The sequence below is a fragment of the Ochlerotatus camptorhynchus genome, unplaced genomic scaffold (assembly GCF_037179485.1).
Source record: "Ochlerotatus camptorhynchus isolate MF236.1 unplaced genomic scaffold, CSIRO-AGI_Acam_v1.1 ptg000202l, whole genome shotgun sequence".
Lineage (NCBI taxonomy): Eukaryota > Metazoa > Arthropoda > Insecta > Diptera > Culicidae > Ochlerotatus > Ochlerotatus camptorhynchus.
Window position 1 is genome coordinate 499,732 of NW_027040692.1, and position 27,594 is coordinate 527,325.

Sequence of the window (27,594 nt, forward strand, 5' to 3'; positions counted from 1 at the left end):
TTATTCCGTCGTAGTGGTGCTGCTGGTTAATGCGATGGTTTCGTAGAGTGAAACTGTTTAGCTCGACTGTGAAATCTAGAGAAATACTTTATGGTCCCCTCCGGGTTTGGCTTGGGTACATTGTTGTTCCCGGAAATCGAATTCGAAACGTTTGATCATCACATGAAGCTAGTGCTCACAATTGAAACCACATGTAGAATAGACGCTTACTGTTTGGGAAATGTCCGACCAAGAGAGACAGAAAGGTACTGAATGGTACGTTCCGATAATTACTATCTCGATGAAAAACCGCAAAGCAAATTTGCTGACTCTTGATTGGTATTTTGAGCAGCGTTGGGACAAAAATTTGAATGATACATGATTTTTTAAGTTCTGACCTCAAGATGTGTGAAGCGAGGGAAGGTTGTCAATTTGAGTTCAATTGAAGAATGGCTGTGACCGTGATGGGAGGACGGATGCAAGGTCACATCCTGAATCTGGAAGACCTGCCATCTTATTTTTGGCTTCATCTCGAAGGCAAAATATTAGAATTTTTGAATCGGCCTACTCGGATTTGTATGAACATTTGCGATATTGATTGTAATGGGCAATAATTCAATTTTTTGCTGAACCTCGGCCATCTTGGTAAAAGTAAAATTTTAAAAATGGCGTCCTTGATGTTCCAAACTATGGACCAAGGGGCAAGCCAGCTGTACTCAGAGCAAATTGTTTCGTAGCGAGTAAATTTGAGCAACTCATAATTACTCAAAATTGGTCAAAGTAGTCTCGCTTTTTTCGAAAAATACAAACCTTCAGTGAAAAATCCATACAGACGTCATCTACCCACCCGACATTTAATTTATTTGAGATGAAATCATGCATTTTTTAAATTTATGTATTGTTTCTTTTTTTGCGGTGTAGCTACACCGGGGCTACACCGCCGAAAACCGAAAAATTTTACACCTTTGTTTACAGACAATTGATGATGAGCTGTCAATGACTCGCACTTATTGCTGCTTACAAGTTCAGTATCCAACTGCTCTACCTTATGTGGTATACCACTTATATCTAACACCGAGATAGTTTGGAGGTAGATCTGCTACCTTGGACCTCGTTTCTTGGAGGGCGATGACACAAGGGTTCAGTTTCTTAGTCAATAGTTGGATCTCAGATAACTTTGATCGCAACCCATGGACATTCCATTGCAGTATTACGTTCGATGGCTCTTTACCATTCTGTTGTGGGACATAAGACATGGTAGCTTCTTATTACCGGTAACAGCATCGCTTTCGCGCTCCGATACCGAGTTTATAGGGGGAGAAGGTGCTGCAGTTTCTCCTCTTTTACGGCTCTTATAGCCACAAGTGTCCTCGAGGCCGGCGGTCTGTTTCCTTTTCCGGCAGGTCATGGGAACAGTAACCTCGCTCTCATCTGAGCCTACTCTTTCGAGTTGTCCAACAAGGGAAGCACATTCCATCTCAAGGCGAGTCTTCGACTCCTTGAGTTGTTTGATTTTCTCCTTGCCAAGGGCGACCTCCTTTCGCAGGCTTTCCACCAACTTTTCCAGGAGCTGTTTGTCCTTATCAGTTGGTGTTTCGGCATCAGGCAAGGGGTATGTGCTAACCTCTTGGGTTAGCACTTTGCCCTCCCTACCAGTATCCTTTCCACTCTTGGTAGCATCTCGCGCAAGGCCGGCAGGTGGACTAGCACCAACCCCAGTACTCTTGCACTGGGTAGTTCCCGCACCCTTAGCAGATGAAGCTCCATCTGTTCCCTTGCCCTGAGGGATCGATTTCGTAGCCCCCCTGCTTAGCCTTCTTCTTCTTCTTCTTTTGTTGAGGAAAAAAGGCACATACTGACCCTTACCAGAGTCAACAAATGCCGTCCCAGCAACCGCTGCGTAGGACTTCCCACTCCGTTCGTCACTGTAAACCTTCTTGGCATCCCCAAAGGAGACACCATGGTTTTGATCCTCAGAATATCAACTTCCTTCACGTCGGCTGATGATTGCCTTGACAATTGGAGCAGAAGGCTTTTGCTCCACATTTCTCGGCAACCGGGTGCGTCCCTGGTCTTGTTCTTACACCCAACACTGTAACACTGTGTTGTAACACTGCAAGGGCAAGGCATAGTACGCTCAGGTCCTCACGCTCAAGAAACCAAACTTAACCGTTTCCGGAAAGCTGGTCCCTTCGAAAGTCAACACCACCGATGAGGTGTGAACCTTTCCCTCGCCACTACCCTTGCAGATTCTGTGAACAGCTACTACCCCTTGTGTAGGAAAATGCTCCTTCAGAGTCTGCTCCGATTCTTTGATATTATCAACACTTGATACCACGCAACGAACTTTATTCAAAGTAGGGTGTGCACCCATCTGAACTTTGAATCCTCCGCTAAGTTCAGTGATCTGCTTCAGATTTTCAGCATCAGCAGGATCACTAACCTCTAGCACGAAACGCAAACCACCCCGATCCGTGTGAGCCTCAACGGTATGCCCAGCAGAACGCTGAACCGCTGAAGCCACATCGAGATGGTTCCACGCTACTTTATCGCCTCCTTCGACTGCCTCCATGAGGAGAACAATCGTCCCGCTGCGTTTATTTTTTGCCAGGGTCGTTCGACCCTCACTATAGCTGACTGTGTTTTTCATCAATCAACTATGTCGTACGGGAGAGGCCCTCTCTGGCCGAAGCCGCCGGAGTCTGCTCCCAATCTATACCCTTGGGAAAAAAATATAGGACAGTGCCTCACCCCTGTCACACTGAACGGAAACACTTAAGACGGGAGGTTCCATCTGCCAGCCCGAATCGCTCCGTTGCTTCAAACGTGGACGCTAGAAGAAGGTCCATACACTCTACCTACAGAATGCATTCATCCTGAACAAACTTTAGCCACACAAAATCCACTATCTACAATTGTTTAAAGTCCGGTAGACAACTGACTGCCGCCAGAAAGGCTGAGCACGGTGATCGGGTGGGCCTAAGACGTGACTAGGTCCAATCCTGCACACACTCCAAACCTTCGGACTCTCCTGTTCTTATTCGCGTTTCTGGCTACAACGCATCATAGCCAGCAACCCCACCGAGCACCGCGTGGAGGTAAGAATCGGAGTTCAGATGCACAGATATCGCAAGTCGCCGATCGTCTGGCAGAGCCTGACAACCATTGACGAGCGTATGCACCTGCTTTACACCGATGTAGTAGTATAGTAAAAACGAAAACGACATCAGTAAGATCACTTGCAGGACAGCTCATATCTGATAACAGATTGATCGATGCTATGTGACATAAATTCGTATAAGTCGTCAAGATATCGTAAAAATTATCAGTTTGCGATATGCTAAACTAAAATATCAAAATGTATATGCTAAACTAAAATATCAAAACATAATTTGATATATTTAGCTAAGATGTCCTGCTTCCTGATTGGGACCAGAATTGTTTACGAAACCTCAGTAAATTTGTGAAAATATATGAATATATCAAGATCACAGACAACGGAGATTTTAAAACCTGGACAAATTTTGAAGATATCGGACTTGAACGTTTAGATTACGGAGTTTAAAAAATCTAAATATTAGTGATTCAACGCTAATTGGACAATTAACGTTCCTGTCGCAGCTCTTCTTATCAGACTCTACATGCGGATTTTAATGAATTTTTGTAACAACAATTTGTTATCAAATCAAGCTGTGACCCTTTAGTGACTAAATTTCAAGAAATAGTGACTTTAGCGACTTTTTGATGAAAAAAAAAAAGCGATTGACTTTAAATAGTGACCCAGGCACAGAAAAGTGACCTGCTACCAACCCTGATTTAGAGGAAAAAAAACAGGATTGGAATTTTTCCAACAATAGTGGACTAATAAAAATAGCTCAAAATGTAAAATTTAGACAAATTTCCTAGATCCCAGATTTTCATAAATTTCCAAGATCCTAGATTTTGAAAAATAAACACAGGCCCTGAAAAATGTTGAAGGCTTGGAAAAATGTTCAGGGTTTGAATTATTACACCCAACCGGGGGATGTAAGATTCGCTTACAATTATGTGGGATTCATCATCGGAGGATGTTAGTTGGAGACCGCATGAACCGAGAGCTGCGATCTAATGCAAGATAATTTTTTTTCCTTTGGTTTGTTTTTTTTTCCGTTGATCTTGTTTTCCGTGCTGAGCACCAATGCTATCGACGTGCCAGGAAGGCAGCTCCCACACCTGGACCCTACCTATCGACTCATCAACTCATGAATCGGGGACCAACGGCTTTACTTCCCATCCGAAGGAAGGCGTGATCAGAGATGTTATGCCTCAGAACATCCCGGCGGCGCCGACTGGGATTGAACCTAGGCCTGCTGGGGTGAGAGGTAATCACGCTTACCACTACACCACCGGTGCCGAGAAAGAAAAATGAGGAGTGTACTAGTGAGTGAAATTGATAATGCGACTGGCGGACTCGAACGTTGCCGATTATCAGACCTGTACTTTCTCCACTGCTCTCTCCATGCTTCGGGATACGGAAAGGCTAAAAGCAAACAATTTCCTCGCATAATAGACTTCGTTTGCTTTTTCTGCTGGAGAGGCAAGTGTGTGCGTCGTTCTACCATGTTATACATATCTACAAATCAAGTCAAATGCTTGCTTGTGTATGAGAAAGCATAGACAGAACACGGTATAAAAAAGATTAAAAATCATTGAATCGTCTGTAAGGTCAACTCCTAACATTCGCTGCGATGTTCATGAACAAAGGATGATTGGAAATTGAACTAACATTCATTGTAATGCATTTTTGGGTTGCGTGTAGATGATTTTTTTATAGAATAAAATTCCAAATAAATTATGAATTATTTCTACCAAATTCTGAGAAAAATTCGGAGAAAAATTCAACGGACTTCTGAAAAGAATCCCAAATTAAATCTGAGATTCAGTCTTGAGGAATTGTTAGAAGAATTACAAGAAAATTGTGTGGAGAATTTCAAGCCGAATTCCTAGGTGATTCTGAGAAGAATTGTATAGGGATCGTTAGGAGAAAAGCAGGTGGATTTAAAAGAGAATTTCTAAAGAAATATAAGCAAAATTTAAAGGATTTTCGGAGGATAATCTCAAAGAAATACTGAGGGAGGTTCAGAAGATATGTTTTAGGAAATATCGAGAAAAGTACTAAAGGAATCGTGTTTTGGGGTTAATTAAAAAATGTAGAGGAATTTAACTTAAAGTCTTAAGAAAGTTTCAAGAAAATTCAGAAGAGAATTCTGAAGCTAAAATAAAAGTTTGAAAATTTAATTTAAAAAAAATTTAAGAGGTTTAAGATGATTGGGAACTGGATAAGTTATTTTTTAGTTGAAGAAACACATAGGGAAAAGTTGGCTTCTGCAATACCTTAACCTATTATCGTCAGAGGGATAAACAACGTCCTTGAGAGCTCAATTTTGGCATGTGGATACAGTGTGTTTCAGAGCAACTATTGGTTAAATTTGAGTGCTCTAGGACTTTGTTTACCCCCTGAAGATAATAGGTTAAGGTACTGCCGAAGTCAACTTTTCCCCTATTCAACTTTCAATTTTTGTTGGAATATGTTAAGGTTTATTGGTTTTCCCCAATGCTAACTGTCAAATTTACTAGCGCGTCTACCGTTCGTTGGCTGTCGTGCGATGGCGGTTTGGTTTAGTGATGTGGTGTTTTGGTAATCGGTTGGTATGACGGATTGTGGAGCTGGTCCCGATGCACAGCACTGATTTTACTCCTTCAGACGAAGCCGTTCGACGACGGCAAGGCCGCACTCTGTCAAACCGGGAAGGGAAGCTCTCCTTAGCGATTAAGGCCGTCTGCTCGAGAGCGGTGTCCAGGCTTGATGAAATTTCTTAAACTCACTTTTCAAGGCTCCGGATGACTTTTTTGTGACAAGACAAGAAGCTTTAGAGTTCACCCAGGATTTCAAACAAGAGTGTGTGAGAGAAAACATGAAAATAAGTGGCAGCAAACCTCATTCCCGTATTATCCACCTTCCCGCACAAGCTGTGAGGCTCGATGCTCGATGCGATTTGAGAGTTGGACTCCTCAGAAAAATGCTACGCTCGGCTCATTTCATACTCGTGAGTGAGGCCCCATCAAGACCTCCTTCACGTGAAACAATGGTCCTAGGCAATTAGATATACTCGCTAACCATTAGATATACGTACTCGCCAACCAGTAAGTGGTTTGAAAAATGTACGGAAAAGGTACTGAATCGGTGAAATCGGTGTTCAACAGGGGCTCTTCATTAACTACGTAGACAGTTTTTTGGGATTTTTGACCCCCCCCTCCCCCTGCGTAGACAATTGTCCATACAAAAAAATTAAATTTGTATGGGCCGTGGATAATTGCCAACTCCCCCCCCCCTAAACTGTCTACGTAGTTTATGAACAGCCCCACAGGTCACTACGATTCACTACTTGCAGTAGATTCCTTAGGTATTAATTTAACTCCACTAGCTAATCACTTCTGGTTTTTCACGCTCGCCTGTTTAAAAGTGAACGATGGCCGTTCGCTGAGCATCGCTGGTCCCTTCACCCCATCACCCTGTGACTCCGTGTTACCATTTTGTTGTGGCCATGGACGCTTTATGCAACAATCGGCCGTTAAGCATGGCCGTGTCGTCTTCCCAGTGGGTTTCATCGCTATAGTTTAAATTTACATGAAGAATCGATCACATGCTGCAATAAAGAAAACATCGAATTGCAGATTTGTAACAGAACAGTTACATGAATCAGGCGTTCGTGTGTACCAGATCAGGCATACCAAAAGTACCGCCTCATGACAGTATTCCAACGGCTGTCGCTTTCTTTTTCCTACGACAGCCTTGAGATTGAGCTATAAGCGACAGCCCACAGTGAGGCATGCGACATGCAACGTTGCCGTCTTGTGCAGTACACGACAGCTCGTTCTTATAGCGAATTTGTTTATTATCCAGTTCCAACCTGGATCGGGTATCAAGTTAGGGTCGGCTTGTTTTCTAGTAAACGTCAGTTTGATCGTTTGTTTATACAACCTGGCACGGGTCGACTTTCACACCGACAAAAAACTCGGGTTTGCACTGGGTTGGAACTGGTTCCAACCTGGGAATAAACAAATTCACTATTAGTCATATATTTTGTTCGTTCGGCTATGACAGCCTCGGATGGTCTTTCGTAACATTTCTCGTACATACAACAAGCAGTCCGTAAAACGGCCGATTCGTTGCTGCTGTATTTGATATTTTGTTTGTATGTTGTAATACTGCTACTAAACTAAAGAGCCTGAATTTATAAAGAGGGACATCTTATCCATTTGACAGGTCTTCTGCTCGATTGGAATGAATTTTCATATGACTTTGACAGATAATCGATTGTTCCAATTTTGACATGTCGTCTCTTTATAAATTCAGGCTCTTTATACTACACTACCAGTGTGACGCCGAAGCTCGTTCGGTTGCTACATGTTCGTGCTGCCCATTGCAAAACCCTGAGACCCAACTCGAGGAGTTTCTTGCTACTGCACTGCCGCTACGAACGAATAGTTTCTTTCCTCTGTTCCGCAATCTAGTGCCAATCACCGACGGACATCGATTGCCATCCATTGACGGCAATCGAATGTGCAGGAAGGCAGCTTCCACACCTGCGTAGGATATCGCACCCATTCACAACACACATGGGCCGGGACCAACGGCTTTACTTCCCTTCCGAAGGAAGACGTGACTAGCGATTTTTATGCCTCAGAAAAATCCCACCGACCTCGGCTGGGATTGAACCCAGACCCATTGGGGTGTTAGAAAGCAGTCACGCTTACCACTACACCACCGGCGCCGGCACGAACGAATAGTTAAACGTTATAACTTTAGAACCTAGTTGTACTTTTCCCGATATACCTCAATATTTATGTTGGATTTCCTAATGTCTGAAATAAGTTCAACAAGATGAGAGGGATCTTTTACAGACTGTGAAAGATAAGCTATTTATGTTCACAGGGCAGAAACTTCTCAAATCTCTGGTCGAGTACCAACAAGTATAGTCCTGAAATAACACCAGCACATTATCAAAAAATCTTCAACGACAACACTTTAACCAATCGATTCCTGGTCTGCCTTGAATCTTTTAATGCTTGAAAACTGTGTTTATATTGAAAACCTAATATGCTGCCAGATCAGAAAATCGAAACTGCTTTGGTCATTTTTGAGTAAATGTGAGTAACTCAAATTTACTCGCGGCATATATATTTACTCTGAGTACAGCTGTCTTGCCCCTAGCGCTAAAGCGTGATCTCGCCCTTTCGTCAAATAGCAACCTTGATCAATTACTAGGTGGGGTGAAAAGTAACCTCCTTGACCGCCAGAATGCGCTGCTACTGCAAAAAAGGTTATGGTGCCTTGTAGTCCGTTCATATAGAGTTCTCCAGATGCACAAAAGTGTGCGTGAGACCGCGCGCTACCTTTTTAAGTAGTTGTGATCAGTGCGCAAAACAGTCAGGTTCATTGAGTCATTTTGATATGAATATGAACTCTCGCGTCACTTTTCAAATAGACCAATGTAACAAATGTAAACAAATCGAGTTAAGGTGATACGGCACGTCATGCAACAATGGCTGTCCCTAAAATCATTAAATAAACGTATTATGGTATGCGTACGAAAGACATCTTCCTACAAAACAGTAAATTACTAATTACATACCTTAAAAAATGGGCCTGAATTGTATGAATAAGATCTGGATACATATTTCAATACTTTGCCACCCAAATATTGCCAATTCATTCACTCATTGGTAATATTTACATTAAAAAGTACGATCAGCGGATTTTGCTCTGCTCAGGGCATGAAATTTCAACAACTGTTTTCACTAGCTTTCACTTCTCAGAACCACACTAAAAACAATTACGACACGTGCTTCTACAAGTACTTTCAAGTTAATTCACTTTTAAAGACGATATTTACTTAAATAATATCATTTGCATCGTTAAAAACGCGAGCCGCGAATAATTTTGCAAATTGAAACTGTTTTGATTACCTTTTTTCTACACACCGCATTACGGAGGTGTGTGTAAGAATCATCTTTCATCGTATCCAGTGTTGTCGATTTAATTGAAACAAAGTGTGTAAAAACAATGTTTTTATTGCTTTTTAAGGTACTTAAACTGGGTGCAATTTAGAAACCATCACTAAAAAATGTTTAAAACAATTTCTTATTTTGTTTCTCAAGGCAAAAAAATGATAGTAAATTATCCTAGAAATCTTCTATAGAAAAAATATGTGTCGTTCTGGTTGCACTGCTCGAAGCCATCAGCTGATATGCAAAAGGCGGCAAAGGATGATTCAAAAACAAAAACATACACGATAAGAAAAAATATCCAGCGGCCAGTTCATTTTTGCCTACTTTTGACTTTGAGTGGGTAAAAAAGAATTGTCAGTTCCATACTAATTGAAAACAATCAAATAAAAACTCTTCGACCCACATTACCTACTTTTGGCCTCGCTTTTGGCTTCCTGCAATATAGTGCCGAGATTTGTGAAATTAAGTCATTTTGGGATCTTTTTTCTTACCGTGTACCTGGAGGTTTGAGCTCTGAAATCACTTTTGGACAGGTCGTATGTAACCAAAGTGTGATGTTGAATCAATTAACTTCTATGATGACTTGACATGTTGGTCTTGGAGGCTAGGCGCAAAATTGTTTTCTGTATAGGAAGGGGTGTCCTGGGAGGTGGTAGGTCGATAATATTGACAAATTGAATGGAAATGTAGTGATAGTCTCTGTTACACATTCGACCTAATAATAACGAACTCTAGCAGCTATGTTTACGGTAGTTGCGGTAGTGCATGATGTACACTCACACTACTACAGCATCAATGATAATCAATTCACTGACACATAGAAAGGAGAGAAAAAAAAAGCAAAAAAAGCGTGACGTATCGTATCACCTTAAGCGATACAAACTATTCTAGATAGAGCTGGAATATTAAATAAATTTGTATGGATGTTTTTGTATCACATACAATGATAGAAGAGCAATACTAGATAGAGCTGGAATTACGGCGTAACAGCCTTTGTAAACAATGACTTCTCTCGTTGATTTCTGGTCTATTTGAAAACTGACTCGAGAACTGCCATCTGCCTCATCATTCACTGCCTCGTGAGAGTCTGAATGATTCAGAGGTAAACGAGTCACTGACAGCCGGGCACTCAGTCAGTAGCTCAGTCAACACGTTTATTCTGCCGTGTTGGTACCCAATATTTGTTTTGAATGATTTTCAGAACAAGAAACACGTCAAACGCCGATTTATCGCGAATAAAACCTCAATTTTGAAAACTAATAACACTATGAGGAAGAGGTATGATTCCCTTATCATTTGGTATAGTTTGTTTTATAAGATTGAGCTTTTATTCACGAGAAATCGGCGATTCACCAGTTTGTTTACAAATACAATTACGCCCAAATCTCAAATCACTCCGGAATTACATGCTGTGTGAGCGAAGGCAAGCGGTGTGCGTCGCCTACTCGTGAGTGACTGAATGTTTTTGTTGGCTCTTTCATTGCCTCGTCCTTTCCGTTTGGTACAAACGGTCTGCACAGATCAATGGATTTAATAGTGCAGTGCTTTCACACTCAGCCTAGGCAGTCAATAATTTTAAGCTCTGGTTGTGATATCGCGATACCTTTAAGCTGGGTTTAGACAGGGCAAGTCAATTGATCAAGTCAGTTGAATTCAACTGACTTGAACGCGAATTGAACGTGTAAACCATGCCATTCAACTGACTTGATCAACTCACTTGAATTGAAAAAAGTTGAACCAGGCTCAACTTTTCAAGCCAATTGAATTCAACTGAGTTGATCATTTGACTTGCCTAATCTAAACTCAGCTTTAGAGTTCTTCTTCATTCATTTTTATACATGGATGTTGGATTTAAGTGTTCGTGAGATTGCGCTTGGAGATCTCTATTTAGGCAGACATGCCAAATTTCAGTGCGATACTGTCTTTAGTTTTGTTTTGACAGCTGATTGTTGTTGACGTGTTTGGCATCATGTTGAGTATGTATAAAAACGATTTTCGTTCTCTCATAAAACATTATTTTTTTAGTGGCAAAACGGCAAAGGAAACAAAAGAAAAGTAGGATAAATATTATGGGGCTACTTCTCCGTCAGATTACACCGTCAAATATTGGTTTCGAGAGTTTCGTGGTGGCTGCAACTCCACTACCGATCAAGTCCGCAGCGGCAGGCCCTCCGATGCGGTTATAGAGGACAATTTCAAAAAACTACATGAAATGGTGTTGGTTCACCGGAAAGTGAAGGTGCGCGAGCTTGCAGATACCGCAAAGATTAGTACTGAGCACACACGCCATATTTTGGGCGAGATTCTGCATATAAGAGTTATCCTGCCGCTGGGTGCCGCGCAAGCTCACTCCTGACCAAAAACACGAACGCGAGAGCACTTCGAAAGTGTGCTTGGACTTGCTGATGCGGAATCGGGCGGACTTTTGGCGTCGATCGGTAACTGTTGATGAAACCTGGATCCACTTTTACACCCCAGAGAGAGTGCCCAGCAATGGACTGAAACCGGCACGAGTGCTCCGAAGCGGCCGAGGGAGGCTCGATGGGTCGGTTTTCTGGGATTGCCATGGCATACTCCTCGTGGACTACCTCGAAAAAGGAAAAACCTTCAACAGTGAGTATTACTGTGCATTATTGAAGCGATTGAAGGCCGAAATCGCTTCAAAACGGCCTCACATGAGCGAAAAAAAAATGGTTTTCGATAGACAATGCGCCGGCACACAAGAGCATCACAACCACGGCTAAAATCAATGACTTATGGCTCCAATTCAAACCTCAAATGATGGCTCATCAATAAAAAAAATCAGCTCACGTGAGAAAATCATCGACGCCGCGGAGGAGTATTTTGCAGACCTTCCGGAAAATTACTTTTCAGACGGAAAATTGCTGGAATAAGTGTATCGATCTAAAAGGGGAACTGTGTTGAATTAAATAAAAAAAGCACTGATTTTTTTTTTCATTTCCAAGGAGGTTACTTTTCACCCCACCTAGTGTATGCCATGATCCAAAATCTGCCTCAATAAATAATTCTCGATTACTTTTTCAAAGGGACGTATCAGTTTTTTAAACAATGCATTTGATCGTCGATTTGGCGTAACTGGTAGCTCACACACGCTTACTAACACCACTAGCAGGTAGGGGAAACTTTCCCCTATCTGATGGTAGTGTTAGCATGCATGGGAGAGCTACTAGTTACGCCAAATCGACGATCAAATACATTGTTTACGAAAGCTGATACGTCCCTTTGAAAAAGTTATCGAGAATTCACTTTGATCAGCAATCTGCCTTGATCCACAATTTACCATGACTGTCTTGATCAACAATCTAATTTGATCTACAATTTGCACTGTTCTAAAATTTTCTTCAAAATTGCCTTTAAAGAAAGTTTCTTTAAAAGAAAGTTATTTGACGTAACTTATTTCGATCATCAATCGGCTTCCATCGACAAGTTACATTGATCGATAATATGCCTTGATTGCCACGATCAATAATTTTTCTTTAATAATTCATGAACAATCTGTTTTAATAAACACATTTCTATGACCAATAATCTGCATTTATTAACAATGCCTAGTGAAAAATATTGTCTTGATCAAAATCCTACCTTGATCAGACTTTTTTACAGACGTCAGATTCGTTTCTGTGCTATGATTCATTGAAGACTGTTATCGAATAAGCCATTTTCCAAAATGAAGCGATAGCTCAAATTTGAATGATAGCTCATACAGAATAGTTAAGCAACGTTTCATAGAAAGAGAAGAGTTGATCATACAATTTGTTTGTTTTGACCATTTCACCTTTATGCTCATCATCACCCTAATACGATTTGCACAAAAAGAATTCGTTTTTAAAGCCCTCGTAGTACATTTTATTTAGGTCATCGTACAGCTACGTACGTGAGGCCGAAATTTATTGGAACGTTGTGACAGATTGAATGAAGGTTGCCGTACGAGCCATACTACATATGCATTCAATATCGAAGAAGCAACTAACCGATGTCCCTTCCGATGTGCATTGTTGTTTGACGTGCCTCCGGCCCCGTCGTTTGCCGAACTGGAGGTTGTCATCTTCATTTGGTAATTTTCTAGCGATACACAGTCACCGTCAGCGTTCACGATTCAGATCCTGTACCTATATGTGCTTCGCTTTTCTCCACCCCCCAACCGTCACTATTTGTTGATAGACACCGTGTGGTGACGGCTGCAGCTGTTACCCGTATGAATCTGCTTGTTGGAGTTACTCTTCAAATGTCGTTGCACCAATTCCAACATTCTTTGCGGGCTGGATGTCAGTGGCACCAGATCCAGACCAGACCAGGAGGAGTTGTTCTGAAAGAAATGTAGAACAAAATCACCGTGAATATGTGGAAGGAGAAAGAGGGTGGTTTTAAATTGCAATTTGTGGGGACTCGCTGTGCGATAGTAAAACAAAAATGGGATAATTTAAAAGTGATTTCTGCGAACATCCACGGGTGCGATAAAAACAGCTTCATATCATCAAATGGCAATTGAGGTCAACGCGTCGTTGATGCAGCACTGATTGATTCTGAGAATGCGAATTTAGCAACTAGAGTTTTTCGTAAGACTTGTGGAACATTGGTGATAAAAATTTACAATCTATTTGAATTTCACTCATAAAACCATAAAACCCACAAACAACACATCATCAGACGTAAAACTATCGAGAATTTGGCAGCATTTCAATCGGCATGATGACCTTGCACACCAAAAAAAAAATATACTTCCAAATTTGCTGACATAATTCTCCAGTTTCCAGTACATCAGCCACCATCATCGTACACCTTTCGCTTTTGATCTCCTTTTGTAAATACCTCAACGAGCGAACGAGCTGAATTTGGCAAACCTTCTATCCAAAATAAAAAATAAAACTTATGCGAGGCAGTTTTCCATTTCAGTTGTTTCCCATGGTTTTTCCTTAGACAAACATCTACGCAGCAAATTGGCCAGAAAAGAAATGAAAATCGAAACGGCAAAGGTGCCAAAACCGGTGGATAAATCCCTTCCCAAGTTGGACGTGGAGCTTATATTTCCAAATGGGTCAGGGGTGTGCCAAGAATGACGACGACCGCCATATCGGTGCGACGGTTGATGGAAAAGTTTTTATCATTGAGCTTATTGGTCGCCGCCATTCTGTCTGCTCTGACAAACCAATCTCCAATAATATCGGGATTATGGTTAGCCAAAGTTGGATCTGGAAGGCACTTTCGTCGTGTTACTCAACGATTTTTACTCGCACATGAATAACGATCACCCAGACGGAAGTGTAAATCAAAATTCGTTTTTTAATTTAAATTAATGACCAGAAGCACATTTCGCTCGATCCAATATGATCCAATCATGCAGGTATGACCAGCAGCCGCCGCCGGATGCTGAGGTTTTCAACACGATGCGACGAGACGGGTGAGAGTAGTTGCACGCATCGATTGACACCAAAGCAATTAATGAATCGATCGAACGAATAAACAAATTTGAATAAAATTGGAAAACCAAAATATAGGTAGGTAGGAACGTGCACGAGTATAACCTCCTTGCATTGCAATGTTTGATTACCGGGGTGGGGTTGTGGAGGGTTGGGAAACGATGAAACGATGAGAAATTTTCACTCGTCGAACACGGACAACCTTGTTCGATTAATTATGAAAAACGTGTCCAGGCTACATGGGTCTATTTGATGTTTGATGGCAAAATTGAAGGTTTATTTTTGAAGGAAAATGTCAAAATCAGAAACGAGTCAATTACCGATCATGATCACAAGGTGGAACATATTACTTGTAAGTAAGTCGCATGATGACTTTTGGATTATTTTAGATTCCAACCCCTTCCCCTAGGATGCTCGAAATAGTCCGGAGCTTGGGTGAAAAATTCAAATGCATTAGAAGATCGATTTCATTGGGGGAAATCACCATCGAAGCGCCCCCCGTTGCTACGTTAGTGTATGGAGCGAGCTGTCAATTAATTAACGTCGTGTCGAAAAGCGGAATAGTTCAAGCATTTTAATCCAAGAAAAAAGAACAAACATCATTGGGCTCATAATAATGAACTTATTCAACTCAATTGAGTAGAATTTGGCATATTTTCGTTGCTCAAACAATGTTTAGTTTTGAATAACATTTACTCAGTTTGAGTACAATTTACTCTATTTTTATAGAGGAAGTCTCGGCTTCGCAACTTCTTTACCTATTAGCGTCATGAACGCCTCCTCTTCCTCCCGACTCACGACGATAATTGGTAAAGAAGTGCCAAAGCCGTAGTTTTCCCTATGTTTCATTTTAAAAGAAATTAGGTAGGGGAAATGGCTCTAATGTTCGCCTATGGATCTAAGATTGGGCCCATCGCTTAAACTCAGCTTTTCATCAAATTTATCTAGATGAACGTGTCATTGGGACGATACTAATGGATATATTTGGTCGCTATTGAAAATTTAGTCGTTCACTTGGCTGTCGACAGAAGCAGACCACTCTCAATGTGTGTCACGCGATCGTCTGTTTACTCGGCAGCAACCATTGTGTGGTCCTCCTCATTGTTCTTCATCAGCAGTTCTTTCAGTCGATGCGTCGTCGACTTTGGAAAGCAACCGTTTCGTGATGAATGTGTGAGTGCTGACCACGTTTTGCGTCCATTGCTAAAATTGAAGCGCTCTGGCCATCGTTGGCGAATCTGCCATACAAGTAAACCACTGGAAGCGGCTCCCATTCTGGTAGAGGCGGCTTATTGTATAGCGGAAGATAAAATGTTTATTGTGTTGTACCTTTTGACTATAGTTTTAAGATGTATTGTATAGTGAACAAGAATCCTCGGCTCTGTAAAGTTAATTCGGTTGAGCCTTATCAAATAAATAAATTAATAAACAATGAAAATTTAGTCGATTGCTGAATTTATGTATGGGCCCAAATTAGGGGCATTTAGGCCGATATTACATCCCTTTCCCCTATAGCAAAAGGTCGAAGGATAAAAGGTCGAATGAACAAAAGATCGAATGTAAAAAAGGTTGACTGGACAGAAGGTTGAATGGAAAAAAACTTATGAGGAACAAAAGATCGAAAGGACAAAAAGTCTAATGAAATTTATCGGGATAAAAGGTCGAATGGTCAGAAGCTCGAAATGGATGAAAGGTCAAATGGACAAAAAGTCGAATGGACAGAAAATCAAATTAACAAAAGATCACATGGACAAAAGGTCGAATAGACAAATGATCGAAACGGACAAAGCCGGAGGGGTAATCCCCCGTCCGGCAGAGATGTCCCGTCAGCCAAAAGAAAGTTAAAATGACCTAAATGTTGTTGTATAGCCCAGCGTCCTTGAGGAAATAAATAACTGTCGCTAAAGTGGAAGGTTCGTCGCCCAGTATGTCCCTGATGCTGTTGGGAAGTGCGTGCTGCTCCCGTAGATGTTGGTATTGCGGACACAGGCATAGGATGTGTTCCACCGATACAGTGGTTCCGCAAACGTAACACATTCTATCGAACTGCGTCCTACCAAAACTATGTGAGATCCTTGTATGGCCTGTCCTAAGACGAGAAACCACCGTCTGGTCCCGCAGTTTCGACATATCCGTCCACTTGCTCGTCGTTTCTTTGATTCTTCGAATCAAGAGGGATTGGGATTGGCACCACTCTGCTTCCCAGGCTTCCCACATTTTGCTGACTATCCATCGCTTTATGTCCTGTAGTGGCACTTCGTCGGTGTAACGGGGGCCAGCTGGTTCAGACGCTGCCAGGCTGTCAGCCTCGCTATTTCCTGGGATACAGGGATGCAGTGCGCAGCAATCCAGGTGAACACCGTGTTCGGGGGTGTGGTCTCCACGATACCCTGTATCCAGGGGTGACTCGTGGTATCAGGTGTAAGGTCTTGTATCACGCTGTACGAATCGGATAGCACCAGTATGGGCCGGTCAGACCAGTTCGGCTACTGTTTTCCTCAGCACTGCAGAGTTATCTCCAGCCTTAAACCTGCTCTTTATCCGACTCTCGATTTTTGGTGGAGGTATGCACCAACTTTTGTCTCCGTACCAGTGAACCTTGGCCACTGGGGGGAGCTCTAAATTGGCAGCCATGCGGAGGAGTCTGTTCCCCTCATCTAGGAGAACAGATCCTGTCATTCCCGGAGGTCATTGCTGTAAAGGCAGCGGCTTTCGTTGCAATTGCTGCGGTTATACGATGGCGGAAGGGCAGAATACCCGCTTCGATGCATGCGGCATCGGCGGGCCTTGACGGAAGAAGACCGGAGACAATTCGAACGTAGGCGTTTGCACGAGCTTTTCGGTGGCGATGCACGTCATCTCAAGACTGTACAGTAGGCGACCATCGATGACGGCACTTGCAACCCGGAAACGAGTGTCGCGATTGTTAGACTGGTGGGGGCGAGATATCCTGCTGCGGCAGTCGTTCTTGATCCCCTTAAAGTGCTGTTCGAAGTTGAGGGACCGGTCAACAAGTACCCTCAGAATACGGACCGTCTTTTTCAGTGGTATGGGCTGGCTTTGAACTTTGATAGGTGGACACACGTGGCACCCGACGCTTTTGGTGGCCGAAAGCTGGAAACCTACCGCGCTGGCCCACCTGGCTACAGCGGAGACTGCTGCCTGGGCCTTGATCCTGTTACGTGCTGCTGTTGGGCCGGTAGTAAACATTTTTCGGCAGCCCTCCGAAAGCTCCGTTCATGGCCACAAGGAAGAGAGTAACGGCGATAACTGAAGCTTGTGGGACGACCGGCTCTTCTCCGAAAAGCTGGGACCTCGTGTTGCCAACTGCGACTCTGAAAGAACGATCGGTCAGGAAATTTTCGATGAAGTGGACCATGGGTCCACACAGGCCCCAGTTGACAAGCTGCTCTAAGACGAGGGGTGTCCACGCTTTTTCAAATAAAACATATGCTTCTATATAAGTAAACACGTGATTTTGTAATCTTTGAAAACGAAACATTAGTCCATTTTACGATATCTTCACTCGTTCTTGAGATATTTAAATGGCGTAGCGATGTTCCCGAATATGGACTTACGCTCACATATTGCGGTATCGAAATCAGTATCCTTGCGGCGACAGATGCAGTGTGAGAATTCGAGAGAATGATAGAGAAAGAGTGAAATAGGTAGAAAAGGAGAGACCGGAATAAAGGTAAAACCTATTAGAGTAAATTCGTTCCAAATAGATATTTACGATCAACGAATTAGGAAAAAATTTGGAGCAATGTATTGTTAATTATTCTTGTTTAGACTTATATTACTATTGTACTCATTAAGTCTTGGCGTCTGAACGGGAACATCTGGAGATCTACAGATTTTTTTTAGTATCTACGTGAAGTACGAATTGGTCTTGCCAATATCAATGAAAATTATCACGATATGGAACGACGAAGTCACCTCCACTCTCCAAGTTTTAGATCTGCAGCCTCATTGGGGAAGTCGAAACGAAGCGTTTTTCGTATGAACGCTTGTATGAAAACAGTCGTTTCGACTTGGTTCCATAATATGGCTCCAGTTAACAGGGAGAAAGCGTGTTGCATCACTCAGAGATATGATAAGCACCTCAATATCAACAACATAGAACATTTTTTTTCATAAATGTGGTATAAATTGCAACTATCCTAGTGTTTGTGAATTTTCGTTGGACTTGAACCCTATATTCTTGGAAATAACCTAGTTAATCATTAATTAGGAGATCGTAAACGACCACGCTGAAAAAGACATCATGTTGATTGAAAATGTCGATGGTAGCATAAGTCGAAACAAGAAAAAATTCCAAAACCTAGTTGTAAAAGTAAATCTTCACGATGAAATCAAATCACATTTCAAATACAGTCATATCCCCTTCTCCCTCGGAGGGTATCTAGGCTACTTCGACCACATTTCCCATGCACATTTACAACCGTAACTCGAAATCCTTTTCTAACGCGTTGTTCGCTTGAATATATGTTTAGAGAGTTTACCTTTTCACCTCTCTTTTCTAGTTTTCTCTATCTCTTTCTCTACCATTATTTTTCGGTTTTCTCTCATTCTCATATTTACTCACGCTGCATATAGCACTGCAAGGATTCTGATTTCGATATATCAATATGTAAGCGTAAGTACATGTGCTGGAACCTGGACTTAGACCCCTTGCGCCACCACTAAATGTGAACGAAAATAGCTCAAATTTTGATATGTTACATATTATGTAACATATCAAAATTTGAACTATTTTCGTTGACATTTAGAGGAGAATCAAGGACTAATTTAGTCCCAATAATCATTTTCCACATGGGAAAACATGTTCCCGGACGATTTTTAAAAATAAGCCCCACCCAACTGGACACCCAAGGCTTGGTATGCTTCATAACTGCGTCTTTACGGGACACAGGCAAAAGTGCGATGGATTTGTACCAACAATGAATGGTTCTATTGAGTGAACTCTGGCGAAGCAAATTGAAAAAAAAAACAACAACTAACCGCCTACTGCAAAGTTCAGCAACCATCCCCAACAAAGACAGCCTAGGAGGAATGCACAATAAAAATAACCCCTGCGTCCGCTCCTCACACATACACACATTTGCTAATGGTTGCGCATTCTCATCCACCAAGTTTTCAGAATGAACATAAAGCCGACGGAATTCCTTCTATCGTGCTGTTTCTGCGATTGACGATGGTAAAAGTAGGTCCTCGTTTTTTTCCCTCTCACACGGCGAATGAGAACGACCCGAATTTGAGTTTAGTTCACTCAATTTGCCTCATGGTTTTCTGTGGAAAACATCAAAAGTCTGTCGAAAAATGATATATAAACTGATAACAATGAGTGAATCCAATCTTTACTTTCCTCATATTCGGTAAGTTTTTCCTGAACAAACCTGGAAAACCATGAGGCAAATTGACTCATCACTGAGTTCCTGTACTGTATGTGATTTTTAAGTTAACTAAACTCAAATTTGGGTCGTTCTCATTCGCCGTGCTGAGGATGCCACCAACCATGAAAATCTATTCGGCCAACCAGCCAAGCCAACTGGGCATTTGCGATGTGTGACATTGTGTCGTTATATTTTCGAGTTTTCTGAGGAAATATTTTCCCTCTCAACTGCTGGATTGCTTTCCTCTTTTATGCTTTATTCATTTATTTTTCTTTTTTCAATTTGAGATGAAGGTTGGTTTGCTTCTGCCAGACGAAGGAGATAGAAATAGCCCCCCCCCCCCCCATGACATTGGGTGTGGGCTTAATACGAATTAATTGCGATGAATGGAACTTTTTTTTTTTCCTTCCAGAATGGAGATGCTTCACGTGAACAATGTGATTGCAAAGTTGTACCGAGAACTGCGTCGTATTTTTAGCGTGGGAGAAAAGGTAACAGTTCGGAAATGTGCGTGGTCAATTGCTACAAATCTGTCGAAAACTCTACTTCTGTAGATGATTGATAAGGCACGAATTCTGATAAAGCTGTAATTCTGTATCATCGTTCCTAACTGTGGGTTAAAAATTTCCCTTTACTGAATTTACTCATACTGAACCACCTGATACTGGTTTTGATATAGCAAATTAATGTCCCATTATGTCCTCTCGTAAACAGGGAAGGGATGCCAAAAAAGTGCGTTCCTAATTAATTTGTAATGATGATACTGATGGCTCTTTGTACCATTCAATCTCCCAAATCAATGACGTCAACCGCGGCATAAATCCACCACCGAAAAACTGGAATACCATTCAGCCACAGTCAAGTGCTAATTAAAAACAATAAATCAAATCTGCTGGTACAGAAACGATCGGTGAGATTAGGCAGGATCCTTATTCTTCTGGTAGCCCATCAGCTGAATCTGGAGATAGACTTAATTCAAAGAGAAGGATTATCGCTGCTACAACGGAGCAATTTGGCAGATTGTTGACCTCTTCGAGCGACATTCGCTTTGTTTCGGGTGGAGAGCACGATAATCCCTATCTAATAAAGCTTTTCGCTCACGATAAGTCTTCTGCCCGATAAAATAGTTCATTTTCCGGCTTTTCCTTTGTCTATCTGGGAAAGGCATCACTTTGCAATGTGCTACATAAAAGGGATATAAAACTCGAGACAGACTGGCAGACCGGCAGTTTTTCCCATGCACACAATACGACACGCTGCTATAGGAAACCTTAATTCTATCGTAAATCTTGGCACCTTAACGAGAATTTTCAGACCGGTGCTAGAAACTTCCAGGCGGGAAGCAACGACATCCTATTACTACGAATCGGATAGAGTCGTCATCGTAAACGAACTGAATAGCACACATCTAGCAGATGAACTTCATAATTGAGTTAGTCCGGTCTCTTTTCTCACCATCAGGATTGATTAATTGACCACGAGTCCCTGCACGTCCTTGTTTCAATCACTCAGACAACCCAGACAGTTGATCCGAAAGGTTAACAAGCTCAATCAGTTTCGGTACGCCACATTTTTTCCCATTTAGGTGCAAATGTTCCTTTGTTTGAAATTGAAAACCCTTTTCTCTTTTGCAATCCCCATCAATGCCAGCGACGACAGCCATCAATGACAAACTGCATCCGACGATTTCAGTGCATTTGTGCGGTTGCTCTCTCTCTCTCTCTTGTGCAATACGTGTTGTAGGCTCGAACAATGTTGGAAAATGCTACAATTGATACTACAAAGTAAACTATTGTTGCTATTGTTTGCTGCTCGGTTAAGGTTAAATAGGAGTAACATTTTTCACCGACAAACGAATGCCAACGATTAGCGGTAGGATAGGGCTGCAGCTCTTGAATGTGAGTTTTTGCTTTAGTAGCTGAGTAAATATGGGATCTTTCGACTTTAGTTTGATTGATTTGTTTTAGGTCACAACGGTATTTAAGGTGCAGCGCGGCTTCGTCAGTCTCTGTTTCTAATCCAGAGATTATTCAGTTCTACTGGTGGTCAATAATCCTTTCGTCAATTCGATGTTTTCTAATTCGACCGTCGATAATCCGATAGTGTTGGAAGAAACAGTCCAGCTTGCTAACACAACCACAACCACGGCAGCTTAGCAGAGAATTTGGATACTAGACGGTATTTGTTGATGGAAACAAAATAGAGCAATTGCATTAGTAGTTTGCATCCTTAGCAGAGAGGCCAGATTTTTTTTCAGAAGTCTGCGAAAAATGTCTGTGAATTTCAGAAATGTCTGTAATTGGACTGCATACAATTAGCAGAAGTTTTGCGTGGGATGAAGAGGGGGGTTCAGGAAATAGATGCGAAATTTGAAATGTCTGTAAAAGTCATGTTCAAGCAAAAATGACCTGCTTTTAACGAATTGAACCTAATTGGAATTGGGAATGCATCCATTTACGCCGTATACGTTAAAAGCAATTAATAAAAAGATAAATTATGATTACACGACAAATGAGGTCAACTCAAAGTTGAGATTAAATCACTCATATTCTTGAAAACGTAGTTAACTCATAGACTAAGTAAAACTTCCCGAGCTTTTACAGGAATTTGTATTCTAATATGAGCAACATCTCGATGCACATATGAAATTAGTACACGGAAAAAAGTTTCTATTGGGAATGCACATCATATTTTTCCATTAACAAAACCAATGATATCTATCTGAATTTTACATAACATTCGTGTGATCACATTAGTTCTATATGATAAATCAGTTAAATTTCTTTTTACACATAATTCTAATGAATATTTTCCATTGGATAGGTGATTTATTCTTTGAGTGCGTACTTCTAAAATGAGTAAATTTTTCATCGATTTTAGTCATATTCGAAAAGATTTATGAGACACGGGAAATTTTACTCATTTTTAAAGTAAACTACGTTTTCTAGAGTTAGAGAAATTTAATCTTAAATTTGAGTCGATCTTATATGCCATGTAGTGTGGAAATTCGTTAGTTACTTAGTACTGGTTATTTTGCACGCAAGGCGGGGGAACGAGCACATCTTAGTGAGAGATTCAACTTTTCACCATCTAAATATGGAGAAATCGACAATCAAAAGAGCAATTTATAAGCTTATTAATACGATTCTAAACACTTCGTGCTCAACAATAATCGATGAATCAGGATCAGGGTTGCTGAAACGCAACATATTCATTAAATTTTGCAAAATAATAACAGCACCTGTTTTTGTGATTATTGCATGTTCAAACTTTGGAAGCAACGATATTTGCCCGGAGATTTGGCAACAGAATTGATGGCCAAACGTGACCAAACCCAAGACCAAACTATAGGTGCCATCGATGCTGATCTTCACCTTCGCCTGAGATTGGGGAAGTCTGTTGAGGTAACGATGGAAATTAGTAATGACCTTGGAGATATCGGAGAATTCTCATTCGTGACATATGCGTTTCCGTACTTCCTATAATGTGTGTAACACATTACACACATTATAGGAAGCACGGAAACGCATATATCACGAATGAGAATTCTCCGATATCTCCAAGGTCATTACTAATACTATAACCTCAAAATTTCAAGAGCGCAGCTACCACAAAACATTCAACAATGAAACTGGAACTTCACATTTGATGACAGGGAGTTCCAATTTCATGAGTGATGTCACAACTGTGTCCGAAATTTGTTCCATTTGTTTGTTTGTGTTGTTTTTTTGTTTTTTTCTAGCGTCCTGGATAAAACCTTGCCTTGTTTCTGGTTAATTGACAAGGTCATGTGGTATTCGGTCATTGCAAGATTTGTATGTACCACTTCAATACTGTTACGCATTTGACCACAAACGTTTGGTTGCTGGGTGCATTATCAAAAAGCTTTGGGGGTGATGAGTCTGGCAGCAAGGTGAGCGAACGTTCAATGAAAATTAACTCTTAAACAATAATAATTTATGGTGGTCCTCAAAAGAATTTTTTTTTTTTCGTTTTGGTTGAGTAATGCTGAGCTATTAGAGTGTTCAACACGGATGAGGCTGGCGAGCTGTATGTTGTTTGGAACGAGGGTGACGCGCTTGGTATAGATGGCCCGCATCGGCTCACGACGAGCTACTGAATCCGATCAGTAGCGGTGCGGTTGAATAAACACCATTCGGCGAGAACGGATGGAATTTGATTTTGAAATCTGTGTTAGGGAAAGCGCTTTTCGTAGGCAATCGGTGATACATTTAATTATCATAGCATTCAGCATTTGTAGTGATCTTTTGTAAATTGATAATGTCTTAATTTTCACAGATTCGTAGAAATCGATTCCTATCGATTGACGTAATAAGAATTAAAATCCATCACCTCTGGATTAAAATCACACCAATTTCATGCCGCGACCGATTTTGGGTTTTGAAATTGCACCCTCAATGTTGCCTTGAAAATACATGGTATGTAAGATTTAAACTTATGGGAACTGACATCCGATTGATGACCTTGACAAATGTCCAGAAAATATTATTTAACAAATGTATGGTGGTCCGTGATGGTTGAGTAATGCTGAGCTATTAGGGTGTTCAACACAGATGAGGCTGGCGAGCTGTAAGTTGTTTGGAATGAGGGTGACTCACGACGAGCTACTGAATCCGATCAGTAGCGATGCGACTTCTTCATCCTTCTAGGGTGAATCGACGCTCATGTGGGCTGCAGCTCGCTGCTTGCGGGCAGCCTTTCGTTGTGTACTGGAGAAATATGTACAACCACGCACCGAAAGCACTGCTGCTGCTGATGACGACCGACCGGACACCATCACACACGGTGATTGAATAAGCACCATTCGGCGAGAACGGATGGAATTCGATTTTGAAATCTGTGTTAGGGAAAGCGCATTTTGCAGGCAATTGGAGATCATTTTGATCACCATTGCAACAGTTGGACATTGGACAGCAATAGTGACCTATTGAAATCTTCAGCAAAATTGTAGCTGAGAAAATTTTCAACAAGCTCAGCTAACATTTTCTAAAGTAGAGTAAACTGGTGAATTTTGAGATAGATATGAACCGAAATTATAGTTTCTCCATACTAATTCCCATATAAACTTCAAATAGTTTGTGCCTAGTCAGTTTCTCACTAAATGAGTTCAAATTTTGGGAGGCTAATCAGGGCCCAATTTGGAACCGTTTGAGCACTGTGGAGCGAAAATTTCAAATTTTGCATCAGTCTAATGGACAGTAGTTCAAAACCTTCTCACCATGTGACGCTAGTATACACACAAAGCTCTCGCATATAAAATATATCGAGATCCTGACCAGATAGAAAGTTACTGTCATGGACTAAGTTGTTCAGGAGGTCAAAGTCTATTGCTTGGTGCACAATAGGTTCAGAATTTTGACACTACGATGCACTACTATACACGTGAAATTCTCACATGTAAAATATCTCGAGATCCTGACCAGATAGAAGACTACCGTATTCGGCAAAGTTGTTCAGGAAGTGAAGATCTTTTTGTTGGTGGACAGTAGTTGAGATTTTTTTTACTACGCGGCGCTTGTATACACGTGCAATTCTTGCATATACAATAACTCGAGACCTTGACCAGCCAGAAAGTTACTGCCTTCGGCAAACTTGTTCAGAGGGTCAATAGTTTTTGGCTGGTGGACAGTAGCACAGAAATTTCACACCAGGCGGCGCTAGTATACATGTAGGTTATTTCAGCTCAAGTTTACCTGTGGTCGATGTCACCGATTTGAACAAACGACTTTTTTGGTTTTGCTCTTAAGACGGATCTATCTGGGCTACACAGGGATCGGGTGATACTCAATTTTCTGCTAGTAAAACACACGCTATTGGGAGACAACACTTTCATTTCCAAAGAGACATTTTAAATCGTGCAGCACATTCCATTCTTCTTGTGCTGGAGAGCTGCCGCTCCAACGATGTTGTGTCTCTTTCTCTTTCTATTTTGTTTCTCTGAGTAGCGACGTCTAGGTACAGTAGGAACCTATAGGTGTATTTTCAAGCTGAATTTCACAACCACGACCACGAATGATTGTCTTCTTTTTTTTAAATAGTTCGTTTATTTACTAGGTTCAGTCGTGTGTGACACTTTGCGGAGCCAAAAATCAGTAATGTTTGAATTTACATTTTATACAGCAGTAGTTCTAGGTTAGTATTGGGTACCAATTACTCGTGGCGGGCTCGAGCTTAATGGATAAAAATTTCGGTTGGAAGGAGCTAGGAAGGAAACTGGTTTCTGAAGATTCCTTCAGATACTATTCTCGGACGGTTGACCAGGCATGGAAAATCATTTGCATTCATTTCGTGCATTCATTTTACATTACATTACATTACATTACATTACATTACATTACATTACATTACATTACATTACATTACATTTACATTACATTACATTACATTACATTACATTTACATTCATTTGCCTCTAACTTTTTTCTTCAACAGCATTCCGCAAAATGATGTATAGAACTTTTGTAGGCTTTGTTATTAGCTACATTGTTAAGCTATTATTGTTAACAAGTCAAATCCGTATCTCTTATGCATGACGAACTAGAGCGAACAGAAGCCACTACTGTTGTTCAGTGAATGTATTTTACATTCACTGAAAAACAGTAACAAGTTCTGCCCGCTCTAGTTCGTGATGCATAAGAGATACAGATTTAAGTTATGAGCAAAAGTTATAGCTAATAACAAAACCTACAAAAGCTCTATACATAATCTTGCGTAATGCTGTTTATGAAAAAAGTAAGAGGTAAATGAATGTAAATGAATGTATGAAATGAATGCAAATGATTTTCCATCCCTGCGGTTGACCAAATCCTGGCTGGGCAGGGGCAAGTAGCACAGAAACAGGACGATAATAAGACTGGGACACAATGGCTGGAAATTGTTTGGAAAGGAGGGGATGGTCAAATCAAACTCTAACATCAGACAAACAAAGGAATTCGTAGATCGCCTGCATGTAGGGTTAGTAGGGTAGATCACGGGTTCCCAATACATCTCTTACTTCACAGAAGGGTTATCTACCTCGGGCCACTAGGGTATCCAACAGTCGTGCTCTGGAGGCGTCATTACCCAGGCAATACCAATCTGCGTGATCGATGACATCATAACAAGTTATGCACCTTTATATATTGCCGACTTACATCCAGACCTTTGAACCACGCTCTCGAAGAATTTTTTGGAATAATGGAATGTAACCACCGCTCAAGATAATTACTTGTCCAATCGTTTTGCCAACTTAAAAGAGAACTCTGACGTATTAATGGGAAAAAATCATCATGTGAAATTCTTCTATCATAAATCTCGCCTTGTTGTGCGAGTCTGCTTTCTCATTGCCTATGAGGGGACCCATACAAAGGTAATCATAGGGGAAGTGTCTCTAATGTTGGCCTATGGATCTAAGATTGGGCCCATCACTAAAAATCTGCTATTTATCAATTTTATCTAGATGAACGCGTTATTGGGACGTTACTAATGGATATTTTTGGTTGCTATTGAAAATTTAGTCGATTGCTGAATTTATGCATGGGCCCAAATAAGGGACACTTAGGCCGACATTACCTGAATTTCCCCTATATGATCTTTCGACCAGCAAACTCATCTGCTCCCTTACCTTTGAAAGAAATGATTGTCGTCTTACATGAGGTAGCTTTTATGCACCTTTAGCCTTCCTTGTTACACAATCGATGATAAACGAGTGGTTGATAGATGGGCTCTAA

The 27,594-nt window shown here is 41.2% G+C and overlaps 1 protein-coding gene across 4 annotated transcripts in view; it reads right to left on the bottom strand.

Annotated features, from left to right (window-relative positions):
- Oatp30B (Organic anion transporting polypeptide 30B) overlaps positions 1–27,594 on the bottom strand; it is a 236,670-nt gene that overhangs the window by 25,633 nt on the left and 183,443 nt on the right. For all 4 annotated transcript variants that reach the window (XM_065223912.1, XM_065223909.1, XM_065223910.1 and 1 more), the window contains one exon: positions 13,023–13,357. In XM_065223912.1, the coding sequence (XP_065079984.1) occupies positions 13,023–13,102 (80 nt within the window). In that variant the 5' untranslated portion in view covers positions 13,103–13,357. The remainder of the gene's footprint in view (positions 1–13,022; positions 13,358–27,594) is intronic.